This window comes from Oreochromis aureus, linkage group 18 (assembly GCF_013358895.1).
Source record: "Oreochromis aureus strain Israel breed Guangdong linkage group 18, ZZ_aureus, whole genome shotgun sequence".
Taxonomy (NCBI): Eukaryota; Metazoa; Chordata; class Actinopteri; order Cichliformes; family Cichlidae; genus Oreochromis; species Oreochromis aureus.
In genome coordinates, this window is record NC_052959.1 from 6,882,485 (window position 1) to 6,903,483 (window position 20,999).

The 20,999-nt window shown below is 42.1% G+C and overlaps 4 protein-coding genes across 5 annotated transcripts; 3 read left to right on the forward strand and 1 right to left on the reverse strand.

The window, feature by feature from the left end:
• The first annotated feature begins 330 nt into the window (after positions 1–330).
• Positions 331–2,912, forward strand: zp3f.2 (zona pellucida glycoprotein 3f, tandem duplicate 2). Its single transcript, XM_031757033.2, has 9 exons — positions 331–486; positions 617–801; positions 890–993; positions 1,079–1,170; positions 1,242–1,422; positions 1,507–1,609; positions 1,681–1,769; positions 2,194–2,285; positions 2,416–2,912. The coding sequence occupies exons 1-9, from the start codon at positions 351–353 to the stop codon at positions 2,535–2,537; spliced, it is 1,104 nt and encodes a 367-aa protein (XP_031612893.2). The 5' UTR covers positions 331–350; the 3' UTR covers positions 2,538–2,912.
• A 1,082-nt stretch (positions 2,913–3,994) lies between these two features.
• LOC116333773 (zona pellucida sperm-binding protein 3-like) lies at positions 3,995–5,957 on the forward strand. Its single transcript, XM_031757028.2, has 9 exons — positions 3,995–4,151; positions 4,240–4,406; positions 4,483–4,586; positions 4,714–4,802; positions 4,880–5,060; positions 5,144–5,249; positions 5,332–5,417; positions 5,548–5,639; positions 5,705–5,957. The coding sequence occupies exons 1-9, from the start codon at positions 4,088–4,090 to the stop codon at positions 5,758–5,760; spliced, it is 945 nt and encodes a 314-aa protein (XP_031612888.1). The 5' UTR covers positions 3,995–4,087; the 3' UTR covers positions 5,761–5,957.
• A 2,864-nt stretch (positions 5,958–8,821) lies between these two features.
• LOC116333781 (RING finger protein 212B) lies at positions 8,822–15,537 on the forward strand. 2 transcript variants are annotated; one of them, XM_031757035.2, is made up of 13 exons: positions 8,822–8,895; positions 9,890–10,002; positions 10,123–10,172; positions 10,266–10,340; positions 10,565–10,671; positions 10,763–10,865; positions 10,952–10,980; positions 11,061–11,101; positions 11,215–11,239; positions 11,316–11,379; positions 14,721–14,772; positions 14,906–14,936; positions 15,059–15,537. In XM_031757035.2, exons 2-13 carry the CDS (start codon positions 9,903–9,905, stop codon positions 15,120–15,122), a joined length of 741 nt encoding a protein of 246 aa, XP_031612895.1. In that variant the 5' UTR covers positions 8,822–8,895; positions 9,890–9,902; the 3' UTR covers positions 15,123–15,537. The 2 variants fall into 2 exon arrangements, with proteins under 2 accessions (XP_031612895.1, XP_039458360.1); XM_039602426.1 differs by lacking the exon at positions 10,266–10,340.
• Positions 15,458–20,341, reverse strand: homeza (homeobox and leucine zipper encoding a). The gene is made up of 2 exons (XM_031757014.2): positions 19,945–20,341; positions 15,458–18,748 (listed from the first exon to the last, which is right to left on the reverse strand). Exon 2 carries the CDS (start codon positions 18,719–18,721, stop codon positions 16,769–16,771), a length of 1,953 nt encoding a protein of 650 aa, XP_031612874.1. The 5' UTR covers positions 18,722–18,748; positions 19,945–20,341; the 3' UTR covers positions 15,458–16,768.
• Positions 20,342–20,999: the final 658 nt, after the last annotated feature.

Consider the following 20,999-nt stretch of genomic DNA (forward strand, 5'->3'; position numbering starts at 1 on the left):
GTCAAGTTGCTGATCCACATAGATTTTGTAAGCTTTATGAAAAGTAATATTCTAAGTTTCAGTGGCCTATGATATGACACGTGTCACTTTCTTCCGTAAGACTTGGCATTTCCAAAGATAACTGGAAAAACAGTATAACATTAGTCTTTTCTCGTGATGAAGAAAGATGCTGATAAGAAAAAGGAAATGCCTTAAACTTAAACTCTGTCAAGCAAATGTAGTAAGAAAAAGAAATGTAAAAATAAACATAAAAATACTACTCACTCAAGGTTCACCCAGCCACACAGTGATGAGCTCATAGAGCACTCTGAACCTGTGATTCGTGGGGCTCTGCTTTCACACAGGTGTGGATGGTTGAGGTCATTAAGCAAGAAGTTCATAAAGCATGTTGGTCCCAATGTGTGCAGGATTGTTTAGTCATGGTGACTCATCTCTACCTAGGTGTGCTTGTCCTGGCTGTTTTTGCAACAACTGTTGCCAATGCAGGTATTTAGTTTTGGGTTTGTGTTTTTTTTCTTTTGACGGGGGGTTATATCAGGTGTATATGCACAGATACATATTTTTAAGTGTTTCTGTCCACATAAGATACGACCGTGAGTTTTGTTTTATTTTTCAGACATCAATGTGGTCTGTGCAAACAACTCTGTGAGGGTGACATGGAGGGTGAATGCGGAGCTGGTGCCGTATGCAGCTCGGCTCTTCCTTGGAAACTGCATGGCGTCTCAGTGGAAGGTTCTGCCCTCTGGAGAGGGGGAAGCACAGTTCAACTACACGTTTTCCGAGTGCAAGTTCACTAAAATGGTACTGTGCCCTGAGAGCTGCAACTTCAGTAGCTTCCACTCACTTGTGTGCTCTAATTTAATCACTTGTTTGCTTTCCCCTCCTGCAGAGAAAGGGGAAACGCATATACTATCAGAATGAAATGAGTTACAGGCCACAGGCAAAGCCAAACCCTCCAGATTTTGTGCATCCCATTGAATGTGTTTACAGAAGGTCTGTGACCCTTCTATTTTTTCTAAAACTGAAATTGTATGAAATGTGGAAGCTTGCCATTCTTAAATGTTTTTTTTTATTTCAGACCCAAGGACTGGGTTCCCCGATTCGTGAACCCTGGATACGGTGTTTCCGAGGGTCACAGCAGGCTGGTCTTCCACATGGCGCTCCTCAATGGTAACTTCTCACTATGCCAAGTTACAAGCACATGTTCAAATGCACACTACTTAGCATTTGCTTTTCCACAGAGGAGTTATCAAGCATAGCAAAGACAAATGTCATTCCTCTGGGCTCCCCCATGCCAATATGGGCAGCAGTGGAGCAGAAGTCTCACCAACCACTGCTGTTGCTCATGGAGGAATGTGTCGCAGCCCCCACAGCTGAGCTGCAGCCCGGCAGCCAGGTTTACCCAATCATTGGCAACAAGGGGTAGGGTTCCAGTACTGTTCAGGCTTTGTACTCAGTGTAGTGGAAGCGATGCTTATTGGTAATGTGACTTGCCAATTTCTCCAGCTGTCTTTCAGAAAGCAAAAAAGGAAACTCGATGTTTCTGCCTCGGTACCACTCGTCTTCCATCATCCTCTACCTCCAGTCCTTCAACTTTGGTTTTGGAGAGGTGAGAACAGGTGAAATTATTTCAAGAATAAATATATAAAGGAACTTTAATTTGAGCCCTGTGTTCCTCAGGTGTACATCCACTGTAAACTGACTGTGTGGGATCCTCAAGATCTTGCCGAAAGCAAGAAGGCCTGTTATTATATGAAGGGAACTAACAGGTGATTATCGAGTTCAACAACTTGTACTTCATAACTTTTGACCTTTTTCCTCGGTCTCTGGATAAATGGAAATGACACTACTGTTAGACTCATTTAATATGTATACATACACACTGCTTTTTATTCTATTTATTTTTTCAGCCTTATTGTATATTGGTTCTTCACTGTGCAAGAAACTGCACAATGACAATAAAAAGCTCTAAGCTAATAAGCTTTTTAGTATCTGAACTCTTAAAAAGAGATTTAAGGTGTTAAAGTGTTCTTCTTGAGCAAAATTGTTCTTCACTAAACTGTATTTCATACTGCTGAACTACGGGGGGGGGGGTTTATTATATATTCCTCATTTAACAGGCTGAACACTGTTTGCTGAATATGGAAGTTATGCTCCACATGACTGCTTTTCTTTTCTTGTCCCCATCTCCAGATGGGAGCTGCTTGATGACCCATCCCGAAGCTCCCTCTGTAACTGCTGTGACTTGAGCTGCAAGTCTCGGTCCAGGAGGGGTGTCGAATGGGGTAACCTCGCGTGTCTGTCTTTAATGTGACTGCATGCTATCAGACCTGCACTTTCAAAGTGATTCAAATGACATCTGATTTAAAGAAGCAGGCTGTGCTTCTTCACTCATGAATTCAACTCTCCTTGCAGCATCAGACGGCCCGAGTCACAATTCTGTGTTGGGACCCCTAATCATTGTGGCCCAATCTGACTTCAGGGACGGCAACACAATGATGGAGTCTGCCACTACAGCTGACCCTCAGCTCAAATAAGCTGTGCAATGAAGCTTGGTCAAAACGGATATCGACTGCAGTATGACTGAAGGACTGATGGCAGATAACCTTTGAGGACGTCACGATTGTGTGATTTTTGATTTGCGTGTTCATCAATGTGGGGTTTTTGTTTGTTTTAAAATGACACTTATTCTTGACATAAGTAAAACATTGTAAACTCTTACTTGTGACTTTGTTCTGTCAAACGCCAGCCATTGGCATGCAATACTGCTGCGTTTCAGAGATGCTATGCATGAGTAGGAATGATCCAGTAGGAAGGTGTGCACTACTGTCAAATGCCTTTTAATTGTAAAAGAGTCACATTTCTGGAATTGCATTTGAATCCAATAAATGACTATTCTGTATAAACTGTCAGTGTGCTCTTCAGATACTTGTACACTAAAGAATGTTTTGAAAATACCACTATTGCCTCAGAGCAAGAAGGTCCTTGGGTCAAAACCACAAGTTGGGGCTTTACTGAAATTGACTTGCATGTATTCAATTTCCGTGTGGCTATTCTTGCTTCCTCCCACACTTCAAATGTGCAAGAGTTAAGTTAATAGGCGTGAATGGTTGTCTTTCTCTATTAGCTCTGTGACAGGCTCCAGTCCCCCTACAACCATGAATTAAACTGGATGGATGGTGATCAGTCTTGGTATAATATTTGACTTTGGTTTTAAGTTCATCAAACCAACTGGTTTTAAAAAACACAAACACCCCGCACCAACGGCTTCTTCCATCTCTGCTCCACATTGGAAATTTAAGGCTTTTCCATCTGAGAGACATCCCTCTCTTTTGGACTACACGGCAATTCACTTTACGGTCTCTTGCTTGTCCAGCTTTTCCTTGGGTCCTCACAGCCACCCGAAAAGGTCACATTCCACCTGTTTTAGCTTCTCTCTGAGATTCAGAATTGATTTCAAAATCCTCCTGTTTGTTTAGTCATTCATGGTTTAACTCCTTCCTCCATCTCTGACCTCTTAGAGCCCTGTGATGCTCCAGGTCCCTCCAATCAGCCAGTCAGATGTTTCTGACTGTCCCTCAATCTAAAGTTAAACTCAGAGACATTTTTTGCCCCCAAACTGTGGAACAGCATTGCAACATTAAAACTAGACTTAAAACTTATTTTTATTCCCTGGCATTTGATTCTGTTTTAGTTTGAGTTTAATACTACAGCTCTCTGCGAGACGACATGAAACAAGCTGGCTGTAAATTTTCTGGTTTTGTTTTTTGAATTTGACTGTCTAGATCTGAAATTGCCACATACTGATATACCATCTCGTTAACTTCTCAGACTACTACTGCTTCCATGATCATAATGTGATGTAAAACTGACTAAACTGAACAAATATTAAGATTTGCATCATGTGACTCACATCACATCAAAATCAACTGAACTCTTTATTGCAAACACCTTGTTGCTGCTGCACCTGTAGCTGCTAACACACAGCAGGTGAACCTGGTTTTGTTGATTAGCCTGTCCCCAGTAAGAGAATAAAAACACCAGTGGAGCCAACACCAGTAGAGCCAGCACCAAGTGTTCAGTCATTATGGCCTCCCTTTGGTATTGTGTAGCTGTTTTGGGCCTGGTGGCAGGAGTTTCAGTAAATGCAGGTAATGTTTAAATGAGAAATGGCTTCTTTTTTTAAATTTAAGGGTAAGAAAATTTTTTTTAATTGTCCTCTCCCCTCTCTCTACTTAGACATGAAACTGGACTGTAAAGGTGGTTTCGTGACACTGGTGTGGACAGACGGTAGATCCCAGATGGACACTTCACTGCTCCGTCTGGGCAGCTGCTTTCCCACAAGCCTCACAGACAGGGAAGCTGTTTTCACTGTGGACTTCAATGACTGTAACTTCAGGAGGCTTGTGAGTAGCCCAGAACTACGTGTGTGAATGAACCGTCTATCCCTGCAGGTTGGTGACTCATCTTTCCTCCCCACAGGTTACTGGCAAACGACTAATCTACTCCAATGACCTGACTTACATTACCCCACCTAATTCTGTCATCCCTTCGTACATTGACTTGATTGTCTGTGAATATGAGAGGCAAGTGAACATGTTGTAACATGGAATGCTGAACAAAAGAGCAAATGGATGCCTTTTTTTTTTTTTTTTTTTTTTTTTTTTTTTTTTTTTTTTTTTTTAAAGCAACCTTTTAACCTGTTTCATGCAGGCCCAGAGATTGGTACCCCCTGGTTTATGAGCCAGTGTTTAGTACCTATGGTTTAGAAGAACTAGTATTTCATATTGGACTCATGAATGGTGGGTATCCAAAAGTGCCTGAAAATAGAAGCAGTCCTAAACATTCCTGCAACTCATCTTGTTCTGTGTAAATCTAGCTGACTTCTCAGGCCCTGCTGAATCTACAAGATTCCCTCTGGGCTCAATCATCGCCATCATGGCAAGCGTGGAGCAGCAGACCCATCAGCCGTTGCTGCTACTTATTGATGAATGTGTAGCTGCCACCACACCTGAGCTGCAGCCTGAAAGTGCTCTATACCCCTTAATCACCAACAAGGGGTAAACTTGTGCGATCAAGAAGCACTGACTTGGGTATTCTTGTTGACTAGACCTTAAAATAATCTGTTTCTCTTGAACCTCAGATGTCTCGTCGACAGTAAGAAATCACGCTCAAAATTTGAACCCAGGCAAAAGACTTCAGAGATCCGGTTATCCCTTCAAGCCTTCAAGTTTGCTGTGGGAGGAGAGGTAAATATCTTTAACTGCAAGAATTTAATGTAGGAAATGAAGCAGATTGTTGGTTAATCCTGGAATACTATTCATCCTGCAGGTGTTTATTCATTGCAGCCTTGTGGCTTGGGATCCCAACAGTCTTGGCAATACTAAGAAGGCCTGCCACTACATCAAAGATTATGGGTAAAACGCATGCTTGACTCTGTAGTTCGTAGTACTGGATATGCCGTAGTTGGGCTTGAATGCTGAGCTATAACTAAATTGTCCTGGAATCGGGGGAAGCTCAGTGACTATTTCTTCCTGCCTACTTCAGTTGGGAGTTGATTGATGACCCTACACACAGCAGTCTATGTGACTGCTGCGAGTCCAGCTGCAAGGCCAGAAAGACAAGGGATCTAGTGGCAGGTATACATTTCGACACGTTTATAACTGGTCTTGCTGTACAAGACTCAAAGCTGTTCTTTCCACAGGGAAGCATGGTGCAGTACAAAACGTAGTCCTTGGTCCACTCACTATCACAGATTAGAATGAGTCACTAAGAATGAGTCCTTGAAATGGTGGTACAGACATCCTGTTCTCGGACGGCTCTCAAGAATGGCTCCATCCACGTGACTTCAGGCTCAACTGAGGTTTTTAACTTCCAGGCTGTCGGTGCTTTTCTTTGCATTTCAGATCTGTGCAATTGTATCAGAGCTGCATGAATAAATGATTTGCCTTTGAGTATTCACGGGTCTCTTTTAATTCAGTTATTCAAAAATGTGCTGAGTGATCAATGTTCAAATGTATACTAGCATATTGGTTGTCAGCATGGTAGGAAGCACACTGTCTTGGGACAGCTCTCCTCACTACCTGTAGCTTTCCTGTGCTGTGTTCTCTTTGCACCAAAGCATGTTTACTCCTGGTGCCCAGGCTCTCTCAAAATCCAAAGGCATGCATATTGGAACAACTAATTCTAAGATGGCTGTAGGAATGGGTTGATTAAAGAATCCAGTACATGGAATGAAAGTCACTATAAATGAGGCTTGTCAAATTATTTATTTTATTTTTTGTTAAATATGCTACATGAATTCTAGGCAATACCAACAGCATACTCACTAGACAGATGCAAAGCTGAGAAACCTTTACTCCTGAGTTTCCTTTATATTGAGGAATTGCGAAATGCACTGCTCAAAAAAAAAAAACCCATTTAAAGGGAACACTTGAAAAACACAGTGTAACTCAAAGTCAATCACACTTCTGTGCAATCAAGCTGTCCACTTAAGAAGCAACACTGACAATCAATTCACAAGCTGTTGTGCAAATGGAATAGACAACGGGTGGGAAATTGCAGGCAATTGGCAAGACATCCTCAAAGGAGCAGTTCTGCAGGTGGTGACAACAGACCACTTCTCAGTACCTATGCTTTTTTTTTTTTTTTTTTTGGCTGATGTTTTGGTCACTTTTGAATGCTGGAGGTGATTTCACTCTAGTGGTAGCATGAGACAGTCTACAACCCACACAAGTGGCTCAGGTAGTACTGCTCATCCAGGATGGCACATCGGTGCGAGCTGTGGCAAGGAGGTTTGCTGTGTCTGTCAGTGCAGTGTCCAGAGCATGGAGGCGCTACCAGGAGACGTGCAGGAGGGCAACAACCCAGCAGCAGGACCGCTACCTCCGCCTTTGTGCAAGGAGGAGCCCTGCAAAATGACCTCCAGGAGACCACAAATGTGCATGTGTCTGCTCAAACAATCAGAAACAGGCTCCATGAGGACCCGACGTCCACAGGTTGGGGTTGTGCTTACAGCCCAACACCATGCAGGACGTTTGGCATTTGCCAGAGAACACCAAGTTTGGCAATTTCGCCACTGGCGCCCTGTGCTCTTCATAAATGTAACGGGTTCACATTGAGAAAATGTGACAGAGAATGTTCTGCTGCCTGCAACATCCTCCAGAATGCCCAGTTTGGCAGCAGGTCAGTAATGTTGTGGGGTGGCATTTCTTTGAGGGGCCGCACAGCCCTCCATGTGCTCGCCAGAGGTAGCCTGACTGCCATTAGGTACCGAGATGAGATCCTCAGACCCCTTGGGAGTCTCTCATGCGAGACAATGCTAGAGCTCATGTGGCTGGAGTGTGTCAGCAGTTCCTGCAAGACAAAGGCATTGATGCTATGGACTGGCCTCTCCGTTCCCAGACCTGAATCCAAGTGAGCACATCTGGGACATCATGTCTCGCTCCATCCACCAACGCCACGTTGCACCACAGACTGTCCATGAGTTGGCGGGAACTTTAGTTCAGGTCTGGGGAATTCCTCAGGAGACCATTCGCCACCTCATCAGGAGCATGCCCAGGCAATGTAGGGATGTCATACAGGCAAGTGGAGGCCACACACACTATTGAGCCTCATTTTGACTTGTTTTAAGGACATTAGATTAAAGTTGCATCAGCCTGTAGTGTGTTTTTCCACTTTCATTTTGAGTGTGACTCCAAATCCAGACCTCCATGGGTTGCTAAATATGATTTACACTGAAAACTTTTGTGTGATTTTGTTGTCAGCATATTCAACTGTGTAAAGAACAAAGTATTTAATAAGAATATTTCATTCATACAGATCTAGGATGTCTTATTTTTGTGTCCCCTTTATTTTTTGAGCAGTGTATTTCTAGAGAGATTCCTGGGAACAGAGGACACTTACAAGCTTCACAACGTCCCCGTTTTCCTCACGTCTTATGTTAATCGGACAGGAAATTGTTCTGAATATTGATCGCCAAACACTGATTAAACTGGAGATGGTAGGCATGATATCCTTGACTGCTGTTCGAGTCACAGAACTTGTGTATAGTAAATCCTAGCACGGTCTTATTCTATTCTAAACGTTTCCACTTTAATATCGGATCTTGGTTTTAAGAGAAAGTGTACATAATACCTCCAAAAGTTGAATCTGTTCATCTGGACGTAGCGTTTTGTGGGAGAAACGTTTCGTCACTCATCCAAGTGACTTCTTCAGTCTCAGCTGACTGCAGGTTTCCCCAAACCTTATAAACAGTACCTTTGCATAATGACTGAAACCAGCCCACTGAAGGAACAATGGGCTGTGAGGTCAGTTCCTTAATCATAATTATGCAAATTCCCATGACCATTGATCAACAATCACTGACCAAAACCCACTGATCAAAGAACACTGATCAATGGCCATGAGTACCATTCACAGAGAGTTGGGGAATGGCTGCAATCACAGCGTTGTAAGATGGCGAAAGATGTACCCTTAGGCCCCCTCCTCGATTCAGAGATGGTCTTTCCTTCTTCACGTAAATGGCCTCCTTGACTCCGCGCTCAAACCAGCGTTCCTCCCTGTCCAAATGTACTGTTTATATGTACTGTAAAATGTACTGTACTGCAAATGTACTGTTTATAAGGTTTGGGGAAACCTGCAGTCAGCTGAGACTGAAGAAGTCACTTGGATGAGTGACGAAACGTTTCTCCCACAAAACGCTACGTCCAGATGAACAGATTCAACTTTTGGAGATTTACTTTCCTGGATGATTGAGAATGCATCAAGATATACATAATACCGACTTCACGTCACGTCATCATTCATTAGCCAATCACAGCACAGACCGGGTTTCCGAGGCGGGGAGTGCTGAGTTAGCTGCTCCTGTGTCAAAGCAGCGGCTCCGCGTAGCAGGTAAGGTTAGGAAGACACTTTAAAAAAAAGGAAGCCAATATGAAGGTCCCTTCTTTTAGTGTTTTGCCAGTGTCCAGTGTTTCCAGTTGTTTGGCTGATTGAGCGCCGTTTTCTACAACTTAAGCTAATTAGCTAGCAAGCTAATACTTTGTGACAGTTTGAGTTTAACTTAGTTTTCAGTGAGTAAAGCGATATTTTGGCTTGATGTCAGAGTCACCTTTGTAGTGAGTAATTGAGGAAACTGGGGGGGATTCATTGAGAAGATATTTTTTAATTACTTCTGTTCTCTAGTTTTTTTTAATGAAGGGATACATATTGATAAGTTAATACAAAGACTGAAACATACATTGTTAAGCTCGAATAAAATCCTGACGTCTCTTGTGAAAGCCTCTGCAGACTGAGTATTTTGAGTTTATAAATATCAAAAAAAAAATTCCACTGTACACACAGAAATGACGTTAAAGCTTACACAGAAGGAAATAAAAAAATCCCCTCAAAATGTTTTGTTAACCAACCACTCCCAGAAGAAAAACATGCTCTACCACAGTTGGACATGTTTCATCTGAAATTACTATTCTTGGGCTTCCTCTTCTCATGCTACTCCTTTTCCATCACCTTTTACACGTATCTTTCCTACCTTTGAACTCTGAATTGGCTTTTATGTAATCATTTCATGTGAGTAATTTTGAGTTTTGCGCAAGAAAATACGTAAGCACTGTTTCTAAGTTGGGCTACCTGCAACTACCAGTGAGTAATATCAAAAGAAAAGCTTTACATAAAGAGTGTGGTTTAAAATTTTGCAAAGATGGGGGTATTGCAGATAACAAGATCACAGCTGTTTTTTTTAAGAGTCCCATGAAACTATTAAAGACAGGTGCGTGTGCAACAGTTTATTCTGCCTCAAAAAGAAGGGGAGGTAAATAAGGGCCAGTTCTTCTGCAGTAAACTGGGCAATAACCTTGTGTCTGTTTGATTGTTTTTTTTGTGTGTGTAGGAAACACACAAAAATGGTCTGGTTCCACTGTAACCAGTGCTTCAAAAGAAGAGGATCCACATTTGCTGCGTCCAGCTGTGGCCACATTTTCTGTGAAGCATGCGTTAAATCAAGTGAGAGAGTTCATTTGCTTCTGAGTTGTAACTAGAATTCCTCATGAGCATGTCTCCACTGTGATGCAGTGCAACTCAAAGTTTCAGGCTGCTAACAACCCCCCTCCCCATCTGCTTTAGATCCATGCACTGTATGTGGGGCCAGCTGCAGTTATCTGGCTATCAATGAGGTTGGTGAGTCTGACGTAATCAGAGCAGCTTACTGTTTGACTTTATTTCAGGCATCCAACATTTTTTGTCATGTGGATGTATTTCTGCTTCAGATGAAGCCGCAGGAAAAAATGTTTTTCAACGACCCGGTGAAGCTCATCCAATCACGGCTAGAGCACATGTGTCAGGTCTGTCCCTTGCAGGCAGCGTGCACTTCAAGCCCCAATGCCTCTGTGCCTTTTAATTGTTATAGCGGGTTGTTAAATGCCAGTGTATTCAGTCAATTGAAAAATGAAATGCATCTCTCTGCTATGATTATTTGGGAATCTCTGAGCTATTACCCACTAGTCAAACTTGATTTGTTCATTTTTCACAGAATTATCATTTAGTAACGATGTCTTCATGTTCCCAGATTGTCATCTTTCAGCAGATGCAGATGGAGAGAGTCATAGCACACTTCAAGCACAAGTCTGCTGAATTGGAAAGACGCCTTAAAGAAGTCACCGAGCAGAGTTACAGGTGATTTTAATGTCTGCTATTATTTCCTCTGTGGCAGTGTAAATAAAACCATCCAACCGCAGTGCTTTTCTTCTTCTTCTGTTATTCCAAGACAACTCTCAGACCTGCAAAGAGAGAATGCTGACTTAAAAAAGCAGCTTTTAGAGGTGAAGAAAGAAACTATGGAATTGAAAAAGCCACTTTCACAATGGAGGGTAAGTCTTCAAAAGTCTAATTTTTAAAACAGAAGAGTACCAAAAAGATTCATCTGAATGATTTAGTGTCTTCTTCTGCTCTGCAGCTCTCTCCAGGACAATTTCAAACTGAAGGGTAAAAGTTATTTTTCATTTTATCATGTTCACTTCATTTGTAGTTTTTAAATGATGCAGTAATAACCCATTCATTTACAGAACTCAGAGGATGTCCCTCCCTGTGGCTGTCACCTCCCCAGGTAACCCCAGTGATTTGTGTTGATTGAAGTGTTACAGTTTGACTGCTGTTGCTTAGTTTAATCGTTTCTGGTTCACGTTGATGTTGAGCTTGTGTTTTTCTTTTTTTTTCTAGTTAACCCTCGTTCAAGAGCAATGAGGTAAGCATTTTATTGTCATGTTGTAGTTGATTTCTTGGTTTCATGTGACTGTTCAAATATGATATATGTGTGTCAGTCATATAGGCTCAGCAGAGTCCCAGAGGTGGAACATGCACAGAGGTCCTAGTCTCTCCCTCAATGTAAGTCTCCAGTTTTACCCAGTGTATTATTTTACTAAACCTAAATTTAATGACCAAATATATCCGAGTAAAATTTCTATATAAATGTGTGCTTGCAGTGCACTTGTGAAGGAAATACAGATCAAAAGTGAAAATATATCAAGACATGTTCGTCTTAAAAAAATAACTGTAAGGTAAGAAGTATTAGATTGAGTTTGACAACTATGATTATATTATAATAATAATAAACCTATATAATACAACTATTATTATAATATTATATTTATTATTTTATAATTATTCGCTCTCCTATGAAAATTTACAATTTTTTAAAAAGCATTTCCCAAGTGCTGTTAAACAAAGAAATGCATTTCTGTCACAGCTTATTCAAACTTTCTAATTTTATTTAGGATCCCTACGTTATTTTACTTTGCACACAGAAACAAAATTACATCACAGAAACCAAAAACTACCAGATCAGCATTATTACCTCTCCTGATAATAGCTAATAGTCAGTTACTCAGTTCAATTGAATTTTATTTATATGGTACCAAATCAGAAAAGTCACCTTGAGGCACTTTATATTGTAATGTAAGACCGTACAATAACACATAGCAAACCCCAACAATCAAACAACCTCTATGATCAAGCACTTGTGATAGTGGGAAGGAAAAACTCCCCATTAACAGGGAGAAACTCGGGGACAGGCAGGTACCTGCCGCGACTGGTTGGAGATGAGGGGAGGAAGACGGGACAAAAATTGTGCTGTGGAAGAGAGCCAGAGATTAATAATGACTAACAATTAAATGCAGAGTGGTGTGTAAACACATAGTGATGGGGAAAGGTGAGTGACAAAGAAACACTCAGCCCATCATGGGAAGCCCACCAGTGCAGCACAACTAAGGGAGGATTCAGGGTCACCTAATCCAGCCCTTACTATAAACTATCAAAAAGGAAAGTTTCAAGCCTTTAAAAAAGGTTCTCAGAGAAAGTTACTTTAAGCTCCTAAGACCCAAACTCTTTCATGGCATGCATTTTTAATTTCTCTTTGCGATTTGGGCTGATTGGGACCTGAATGGGAGATGCCGTTGGAACTATCGCCTGGATGCCGAAGCTCCTGGTATCCAGGAGAATGCGATCCGCTTCGTTTGCGAGTGAGCGGTAATCCTTCGGCCAGCAGCGGGGAGTTGGTGAGGCCAGCTCGCACCGGCAACTGTCAGAGGAAAACATGAGTGAATCTGCCGTCATCCGTTCTTAGCAAGGACAGTGTGCTCTCCATGAGCTTGAGAGCGGTACCATCACCCAGGCCCGAGAGAGAGAGCAGTTTCTCGGCCGCTCTGCATCGGAGAGGGAGTAGCACCGCAGCAGCAGCGCCTTGAGAGCGGTGTATTTCCCTTGGGTGGGGGGACCCTGGAGGACGGTCATCACACAACGGGTGGACAGCGAGGCCACCACATGATGGTATTTCGTGTCGTCGGCTGAAACACCATGAAGAGCAAAGTGAACTTCAATGTGCACGAACCACGAAGGAGGGTCGTGAAGCCAAAAATTCAGCAGCTTAACCGCCACAGCAAAAATTAAAACGTACAGCTCTGCTATCACTTCCGACATAAATGAAGACAAAACTAAACAGCAGTGGCATTTGTATGGTATATAAGCAGGTGGGCTAGCTGGTATATAATGATGTGCTGCGTGGTGGCGGGCTACACAGCTATGGTTAGCATAATATAAACACAGTAAAACTGGAGGATGAACTCCAGTTTCGCACCCACACTGCTGCATGGGCTGGGCTGTAGGTACATCGTAAGGTTTTAAAAACTGAGCTTTAAAATGAATACTGATGATAAAAACCGAGAGACGCTGACAGTGATCACTGACTTTTTTGATTGATTGATTGATATACCTTTATTAGTCCCACAAGGGGAAATTTCATGTTTTTATGGGCTTATTCAGATTAAATAGAACAAAATACAAAGCATTAAAAACATGTTAAAAACACAACAGACCTAATAAACGCAGAGTAGCTTGGACCCAGAAGCAGGTTTCATCAGGTCTTCACTTAAAGATTGGATATCCCACCTGCTGTGAATGTTTTAATACAGTAGTTGTTATTATTATCGCTCGTCACATCCTGTTTATGACAGTTAAAATAAATAACATTCATATAAGAAATAAAATTGTCTCGTGTAAACTGTATGTGGTGTTAAATAGGCCTATACTACTGTACTTTAATTTCGGTCGTAAGGGTGGTACTTCAAGAGCTATATATTTTATGAGGTGGTACTCACTGTGAAAAGTTTGAAAACCACTGGTCTAGACAACCCAAAATGTGATGTCCACATATGCGAATGCCAGGTCCTAGGAGGTTAAATTTCATAGGAAAGCTAATAATTTGTTCTCATCTGTTTCCTAAATAATGTTGAATGCAGTCAGCTTTGTGAGCATTTTCAGGCACCAGCTTTAACTGACAAGCAGCAGTTGCTGTTCTCAAGGCATAAACTTACCATCTTCATCATCAAGGTCATCTTTAGGGTTTACACAAGTGTATTTCAAGCCCAGCTGGGCTTAAATTAACCCCCCTCCTTGGTCTAAACATCAGGGATTTGAGCTACAACTGTTAATAAACCTAATGTGTCGTCTCATCTACTGTCACCACACAAATAAGAGCTGCCTGAAAGGGTTAGTTGAACTATGAAGCTATAAAGAACAGCTTAAAAGCGGGTTTTGTACTTTCTGTGTCCCTGAGTCCAGGGACGCTTAGGTCTCTGTGACGTACAGTAAGCATGAGGGTCCACATGCCTGTCTGTTTTTTGAGGAGGGTTTCTGTGACTGCGGAGACTCATCTGTGGAGAATTTACATTACAATGCACCAGGCACACATGTGCCCAGAAATATAGCAGGAATGTCTAATCAGCTGTCGTTTCTCCAGCTGCCTGTGCCCACAGCAGAGTATAAACCAGGCAGTCACACTTAATGATCTAAATGTTTTTGCTTGTTTGTTTGTTGTTGAATTGTGTAGTTTTGGGGGGTGGGGGGATTATGTGTTTGAAATTACTAAAAATTTAAACCTGTAAACATATAAGTCTGTCTATGGACCTGTACGCAATTGTTGAAGTGGCTGAGTTGCTGATAAAATAAGGAAATGGTGTTTTCCTTCATGGTACCTCCATGATAAAAACGAGCTTCCTTGAGATATAAAACCTGAAAGGTTTTTCCACTCGTGACCAAAAATCAGCTTTAACAAGTACATCAAGTATTTTGCTATCAAAACTACTGAAGGTTTTCGTCTTCCATGGAGAATGTTGAAGTTACAAAATTAAAAACCGAAGGAAGGAAACTTTCTTGTGTTTGTGTTTTGTCAGACTCCTGGATCAGCTGCTTCAGTTTCCAGCCATAGTTCTCTTCATGAATACAGTAAGTGTGGCTGCAAACACACTCTTGTAGCTCTGCCATGGGTGCTGTGATCACTGGAAAATGTGCTGCATTGAATTGGATACTGTGTGCCTCCAATCCGCAATCAAAATCTTTCTCTCTTTGTTTTAAAAAGGAACACCTACATCATTAAGCACACCTACCAGGTGAGGGAAAAGTTACCTGGCAGCTACTTACAAATTCTAACTTTTATCAGCCATTGTAGCAGATTTATAAAAGCTCTTGATATTTTCAACATGTAACTGAGTCAGTTCATTTTCATCCCCAGAACCCAGACTCCTGGTCTTTTACAATTCATAAGTGGATTATCAGTTCAGTCACCTAGGCACTGATTAAACGTCTATTTACACCCCTGGACGTGTTCCTTAGCTGAGATTTGTGCATGAGGACTATGAAATTGTTGTGTGGTTTTGCCCTGATAACAGAAAAGGCATGTATACATTGTTTTACTTTTGATGGAAGTTGATATTACCATGTTGTTCTGTTAAGGAATTAAACTGACAACTTAGTTGGAGTCATCGTAATCTTTCTGCAAGTACACTGCTGATGCATTCATTTCACGTGGTTCACACTCACATGACAAAACTTAACAGAGATTAAAAATAAATAGTCAGATATATTCATAGCGTACATTGAACAACGAAAAAAAAAAACTTTGCACACACAGTTATAAAGGTCAATGCTTTACTGGTTTCCAGTGACACAAATGTGCAAATAAGAAGTTTTCCAACAAGGGGAAAAAAAAAAGAGAACATCAACTAAGGAGGACGCTACATGTTATGAACATTTCCCCAAAGTATGACACATTAGCTTTTTCCTGACTAACAGGATGACAAAACAAAGTGATGCACACTGCTTCGTAACATTTCCAGCCTTTGTCCAGGCATTTCTAAGAAACTAAACTGACTCCGTTTAAAGCCCACTTCATTCTTTGTATGTCAACTAAAACATTTTTCATCTCTCAAACACAGCCATGAAGAAAATGACTAATAAATACATAAACTGATAAGACAAATGGATAATGCTTGGGTTATGAATCATAATGTTATCTGAAAAACAAAACTTCTTTGGATTACACAGTACTGTTTTTGTCTATATTATAAACCTGAAAGTTAACTAAGACAGAAGAGGAGGGGTGGAACCAAAGAAAAAAAACCCAAAACTGAATCAATGAGTGGGTTGGTGTTTGTATGCCATTGATGCGTCTGCTGCTTCTTAGTACTGTTAACTGTTACTGTCACAAAGGTGCACTTGTATGCAAGCTATTTATTTACTAAGAATTACAGCAGACACACTAAAAGGATATTAAGGAATGTGTTTCAAAATTATGCTGTAGACATTAAAATTTAGCTGTATTTTCTGTAACTTAAAAAGAAAAGTGAAGAGTTTAAAAGTATCAAGAACAACACTGTACAATTAGGAATTTATGTTCTGTGAAATAATTGGATTTAATTAACATAACGGCAGCAGGCTCATCAACCAAAGTGCAAGATGTCAATTTAAAGTGTGCATGTCCAGTGTGCTTTTCATGATGAGGACTTGTTGGCTATAAAGGAATGGTTACACACAGTGATCAGTCAACAAATTTGTCAATGTAGACATTTTATGGAGCAGTAGGTTATCTGCTACAGTCAGGTACCAAATATACAACCAATTTAAATTATAAAACTACATAATATACTAGAAATTCTGTAGTGATATCTAAACAAAAATAATAAGCTCAAAAATTAAAGCAAACCAGTGTACAAGTTGCTGCGCTATTTACAGTAATGCAGGCAGCACAATGGTATTTCAAGTCCAAATATATTAGGGAAAGCAGGGAATGCAGCACATATATAAAACACAAACCTCACTTTGGGCTTGTAGTGGGAAGACTGAATGTTACAAACCTGCTCAGTTAAAGCAATATTAACCAAAGTAATATTTATGCTTCATGGTGCAAATGATTTGAAGAGCACCTCAACTTGTAGAAATGTTATTAAGTAACAACAATAGATTCCTGCTCAGTTTCCCCAACATCCTGAGCTGCAAACCAATCCCGCACCTGCTGGTAGCTCATTCTCGATTTCTTGCATAGAGAATCAAGGTCTTTTTCATGTAGTGTGCCATTTGAAAGGTAATAGTTAACCAACGGCTGGATATCCGGGGAATCTGCACTCCTTCCATTTGCTTGAGATTTTCGTTTACGGCTACCCCCGGGCCGAGAGGATGTTCCACTTCCGTTTGTTAAACCGCTGCTGCTTTGCTGGGCAGCCAGCTCTGCCAAGAACTGATCACGGACCCCCTTCACCCAGCGCAGCTGGCCATTTTTGACAGCATAGCGCGTGTCCCCAAACCACTGAATAACATCTGCCCGCGGCAAACCAGTAAGCTTAACAAGTTCAGTGTAGTCTTCACTCTTAGGCCATTGGCAACGCAAGAAATGCTGCTTTAACACATCCAACTGCTCCTTGGTCTTTCTTGGTCGCCCAGCAGGAGTGAGGGCAGGGGATGTAGATGTGGAGGGACTAGTTTTGGCTGACTGGCCTAGCTTCTTTGATGTGGTGATTTTGTTTGAAAATGGTTTGTTAGGTGAGACAGACAATGGTGGGCTGTCTGAGGGGGAAGAATAAGGAGAGCATTTGGATATACTTAATGGTTCCAGGGGAACATCTGGCTCAATCTTGCAAGTCTTTGTCAACTGTAAGGGTCGTTCATCACACTGTTCCTCATCTTTGAAACTGTCTCCTTCACCAGAAAGATCCTCAATAACATCGTGCCCTTGTGCCTCAAGAACCCTTTCCCCAAATGCCTCCAGGCTATTTGACAAAAAGGTCTGGAAGAAGTGTGAATTTCTAATCCCATTGCTACGTGCTGACTCATGGCCTTTCGCCCCATTCAGCTGACGAGACTTTTGAGTAATAAGTGGAAGAGGCTGAGACTGTTGATCATGTTTACTTCCCACAGCAGCTTGCTGAGAAAAGTTTTGGGCTGCTGCCAGGCTTCCTCGACCAACGCGCAGCTGGTAACGACTGTCACTGAACCATTTACGAATGTCGTTACGGCTCAGCCCCGTTTCTTCCTGCAAGCGTCTAAGCTCTGCCTCTGCAGGCCAGTTCTCTCTTAGAAAACTCTTGCGAAGGGCAGCAAGCTGAGCTTTAGACTTTTTGTAGCGTCCATGGCGGTGCTGTCGTGAAGAAGAGTCTGAAAGGTCAAAGGAAACATCGGCTGCTGGCGTGTCTGCTGGTGGGCGGTAGAAGTACGAATCCTGAGGTGGTGGGAGGGTTGAGCTGAAACACGGTGCGCTGGATTTGGCTGGCTTGTATGAATCTAGTGACTCACACTTTGGGCCGTTTGTCTGAGGTGGGAAGCTGGAAAGAGCACTCTCCTCTTCTTCACTATCCTTGTCTTCAATGACCAATTCCTCATAACTTATGTTGTTTTTCGTTTTGTCTTCCTCATTTGTTTCAATTGAGTCATCACAAAGCTCAGGCACTGCCAGCTTTCGCCGTGTCTCCTCAATTTCTTCAGAGGACCAGCTAATTCCATATTTAATTCTCTGCACCATAAACCACACTTTAACTTTGTCCAGTGGCAAGGCACAGACCCGGGCTAGAGCGCTAACTTCCCGAGACGACGGGTAGGGAAATAAATTAAAGGCTTTGACCAGCTCTGGGATGGTGTCGAGTTCACGGGTCTGATCAGACTGTGTCCATACCAGTTTCAGTCCCTCTGACACTAGAGGCAGGCACACAACCGAGTTGTGGTTGGTGGTGAAACTAGCCACTCCACTTGTGTTGCTTTCAGCTGAGCAGGGAGAGTCACGCAAATCCTTGGATGAGCATTTGGATTCAAGGTTTTCTTCACATTCTGTCTTTACTTTTTCTTCTAGCATCTCCTTCATGTCCAAAGGTAGTCCATGTCTGCCGTTATGTTCAGTGTATGTAGCCATCTGGGCTATCAAAATGTGTGCTTTCACCTAGAAAAGAATCAGAAACCATAATTTAGTATTGCGCTTCACCCAGCTGCCAAACTGTTTAAACTACAGATAAGCTCATCGCAAAAGGAAGGCCTACGTCCTCTCAAGAGTACAGACTCAGATGTTTTAAGATCTCCATGTTCTCATTCATTCTCAAAGTCAATTATGGGACAGCTGCCACCCCCACCCCCACCCACCCTGCTCTCCTTATTCTGAACTCTCAATGAAACTAGTGGTACACTCTATCCAGACTGGGTCTCCCCTCCCCCAGAGTGTGATGGCTGACTTTTGTTTTGTATGAGTGGGGGGACTGGCCGCAAAGGGTGGGGGCAGAATGAGCAATCCATCACAGTCTGCTTTCTCGCCCCTTCCCACTCAGGCTTTGTTCCACTTCCAAGTTCTCAGTTCGAAGAGATAAGTGTAGCCTCTTCACAAAGGCAGCCACCAAAACATTTGCATTGTCGTACTCGAGTCTAAGCCCAGGCACACTATTAACAATCAAATATTCCTAGTTAAAGTAGTTGTAAGGTGATTAATACCATTATTACAAATTGCTTTTGAGCAACAGGTGTTGGTCCAACTATTCACAAAAGCTTCTATTAGATTATTAGAAGTGATTCAATGTAAGTGCAAGACCACTGTTTGACATTTTGTCCCACTGCAGTCTTTATTCAAATATCTCAATCAGGTGTGGAGACACTTCACAACGTACAGTTTCATAATATGAAGGCTACTCTTAATTTGGAAGGCTCTAATCTTTATTTGGAAGAGCAATAGTTGCGCATTTAGTTGCGAGGTTATGCCACTGCCGACGATTTAGGTCGCCTGAACCACAAAAGAAATGCTGAAGTGTAACACAAACATTAGCTAACAATTATGAAATCACTGTATTACTCATTGGTGGTAGACTAAACCCACGGGGATGAGATCATGTGGCGACCCCCACAATCTTTTTTTTTTTATATATATATATTTTATGTCTTACTCATCCCCCCACCCGGTAAACCGTTGGGAGTTTATACACCATGTTTTTGTTTTCGTGGAACAAAAAGCTCCAAAAGTTGTTCACCGTGTCAGCTACAATAGCAGTCCAGCGTCTCCCCCCCTCTTTATGGCGTACTAACTAAAACGCTTCACACTGCACAGGCGCACTTCGTCGTCAGACACGCTTCAGTGAAACATAAAAATAAACTTACCAAAAAATGCCAAACAAGCCTTTTTTTATTCCCGAGGTCCGTTTGAGCGAAAGGAAAAGCGAAGAAAAACAGGTTTCCCCCCTGGCACCCCGCTTTATATGGCCGAAGTTTAAAGGCAGAGCTGGGAAACGATACCGTCCGTCCGTTTGTTTGACCCTTGTCTTATTTATCAAGCACCTCGACGGATTATGGTCGGGATACAAAGATCCGAGGCGACCAAGTTTGTCGCGTTTTCTAGGAGTTCAGTCGTCGGCTAATTCCTGCCGAAGACGGCACAAAGCTCCAATCCGTGAGACTCTCAATCCGAGCCGCCGTTATTTTGTGCCACTCGGTCCTCCCGTTGTTGCTTTTGTTCTTTAACTGTGAAGTGGTTCCCCTGTCCGGCCAGATCGAGGCGAGGCGGAGCTGAGGACCAGGAAGACCAGAAGGCCCAACTGACTCTCCCACAGTGACGGCGGGGTGTGGGTGTGCCAGTCCATGAAAAGCAGGCCTTGGATTGGAGGGAGGAAGCGCCTGTATAATATATCACTAACAGTAGGCTAAACAGTTTCACGTCAACCACCCATCAGAGCCCCCTCCGCCCTCCCGCTGTCCTAACCGGCCGACAAAAATTTGATGTGATTTCCAACTACAGTCATCTTGGTAAATTTGATCATTTGATCATCCATCAACTCTCCCCGCCTGACTTGCAGTACTTACCGTCAGCATCTTTTTTTGTTTGTTTTCTCTTCCAGGAACTCTTTAGGAACCGGCTCTTTGATCCTGGTTTTACAAACTATTTAAGATCCGTCTACAAGTTATCGAAACAGAGAAATTAAGTAGAACACTTCACTGAATATTTAGGAAAGTAAACACAACTTGTATTGCACAGACTTGATTTCAGTATTATTTTTTTTTAAGTGGCTCTGTGTGAACTCCCAAACTAACAACAGAAGTAAGGGTTTATCTTACTGATGTACACGTGTTTGAAGCTCTTGAGTTCATGGTCCACACTTATCTCTGAACATCTGTCACGTTTCACACCTCTTATGTTTTGTGACTTCACCTTGTAACAC

Excerpts from the sequence above, each read along its gene's own strand:
- zp3f.2 (XM_031757033.2), top strand. The coding sequence starts at position 351 with ATGGTTGAGGTCATTAAGCAAGAAGTTCATAAAGCATGTTGGTCCCAA. Across the intron at positions 994-1,078 it reads ATTGAATGTGTTTACAGAAG|ACCCAAGGACTGGGTTCCCC; the intron begins GTCTGTGACCCT and ends TTTTTATTTCAG. Across the intron at positions 2,286-2,415 it reads CAGGAGGGGTGTCGAATGGG|CATCAGACGGCCCGAGTCAC; the intron begins GTAACCTCGCGT and ends CTCTCCTTGCAG.
- LOC116333773 (XM_031757028.2), top strand. The coding sequence starts at position 4,088 with ATGGCCTCCCTTTGGTATTGTGTAGCTGTTTTGGGCCTGGTGGCAGGA. Across the intron at positions 4,152-4,239 it reads AGGAGTTTCAGTAAATGCAG|ACATGAAACTGGACTGTAAA; the intron begins GTAATGTTTAAA and ends CTCTCTACTTAG. Across the intron at positions 5,640-5,704 it reads GACAAGGGATCTAGTGGCAG|GGAAGCATGGTGCAGTACAA; the intron begins GTATACATTTCG and ends TTCTTTCCACAG.
- LOC116333781 (XM_031757035.2), top strand. The coding sequence starts at position 9,903 with ATGGTCTGGTTCCACTGTAACCAGTGCTTCAAAAGAAGAGGATCCACA. Across the intron at positions 10,173-10,265 it reads GTTATCTGGCTATCAATGAG|ATGAAGCCGCAGGAAAAAAT; the intron begins GTTGGTGAGTCT and ends TTTCTGCTTCAG. Across the intron at positions 10,341-10,564 it reads GGCTAGAGCACATGTGTCAG|ATTGTCATCTTTCAGCAGAT; the intron begins GTCTGTCCCTTG and ends TCATGTTCCCAG.
- homeza (XM_031757014.2), bottom strand. The coding sequence starts at position 18,721 with ATGGCTACATACACTGAACATAACGGCAGACATGGACTACCTTTGGAC.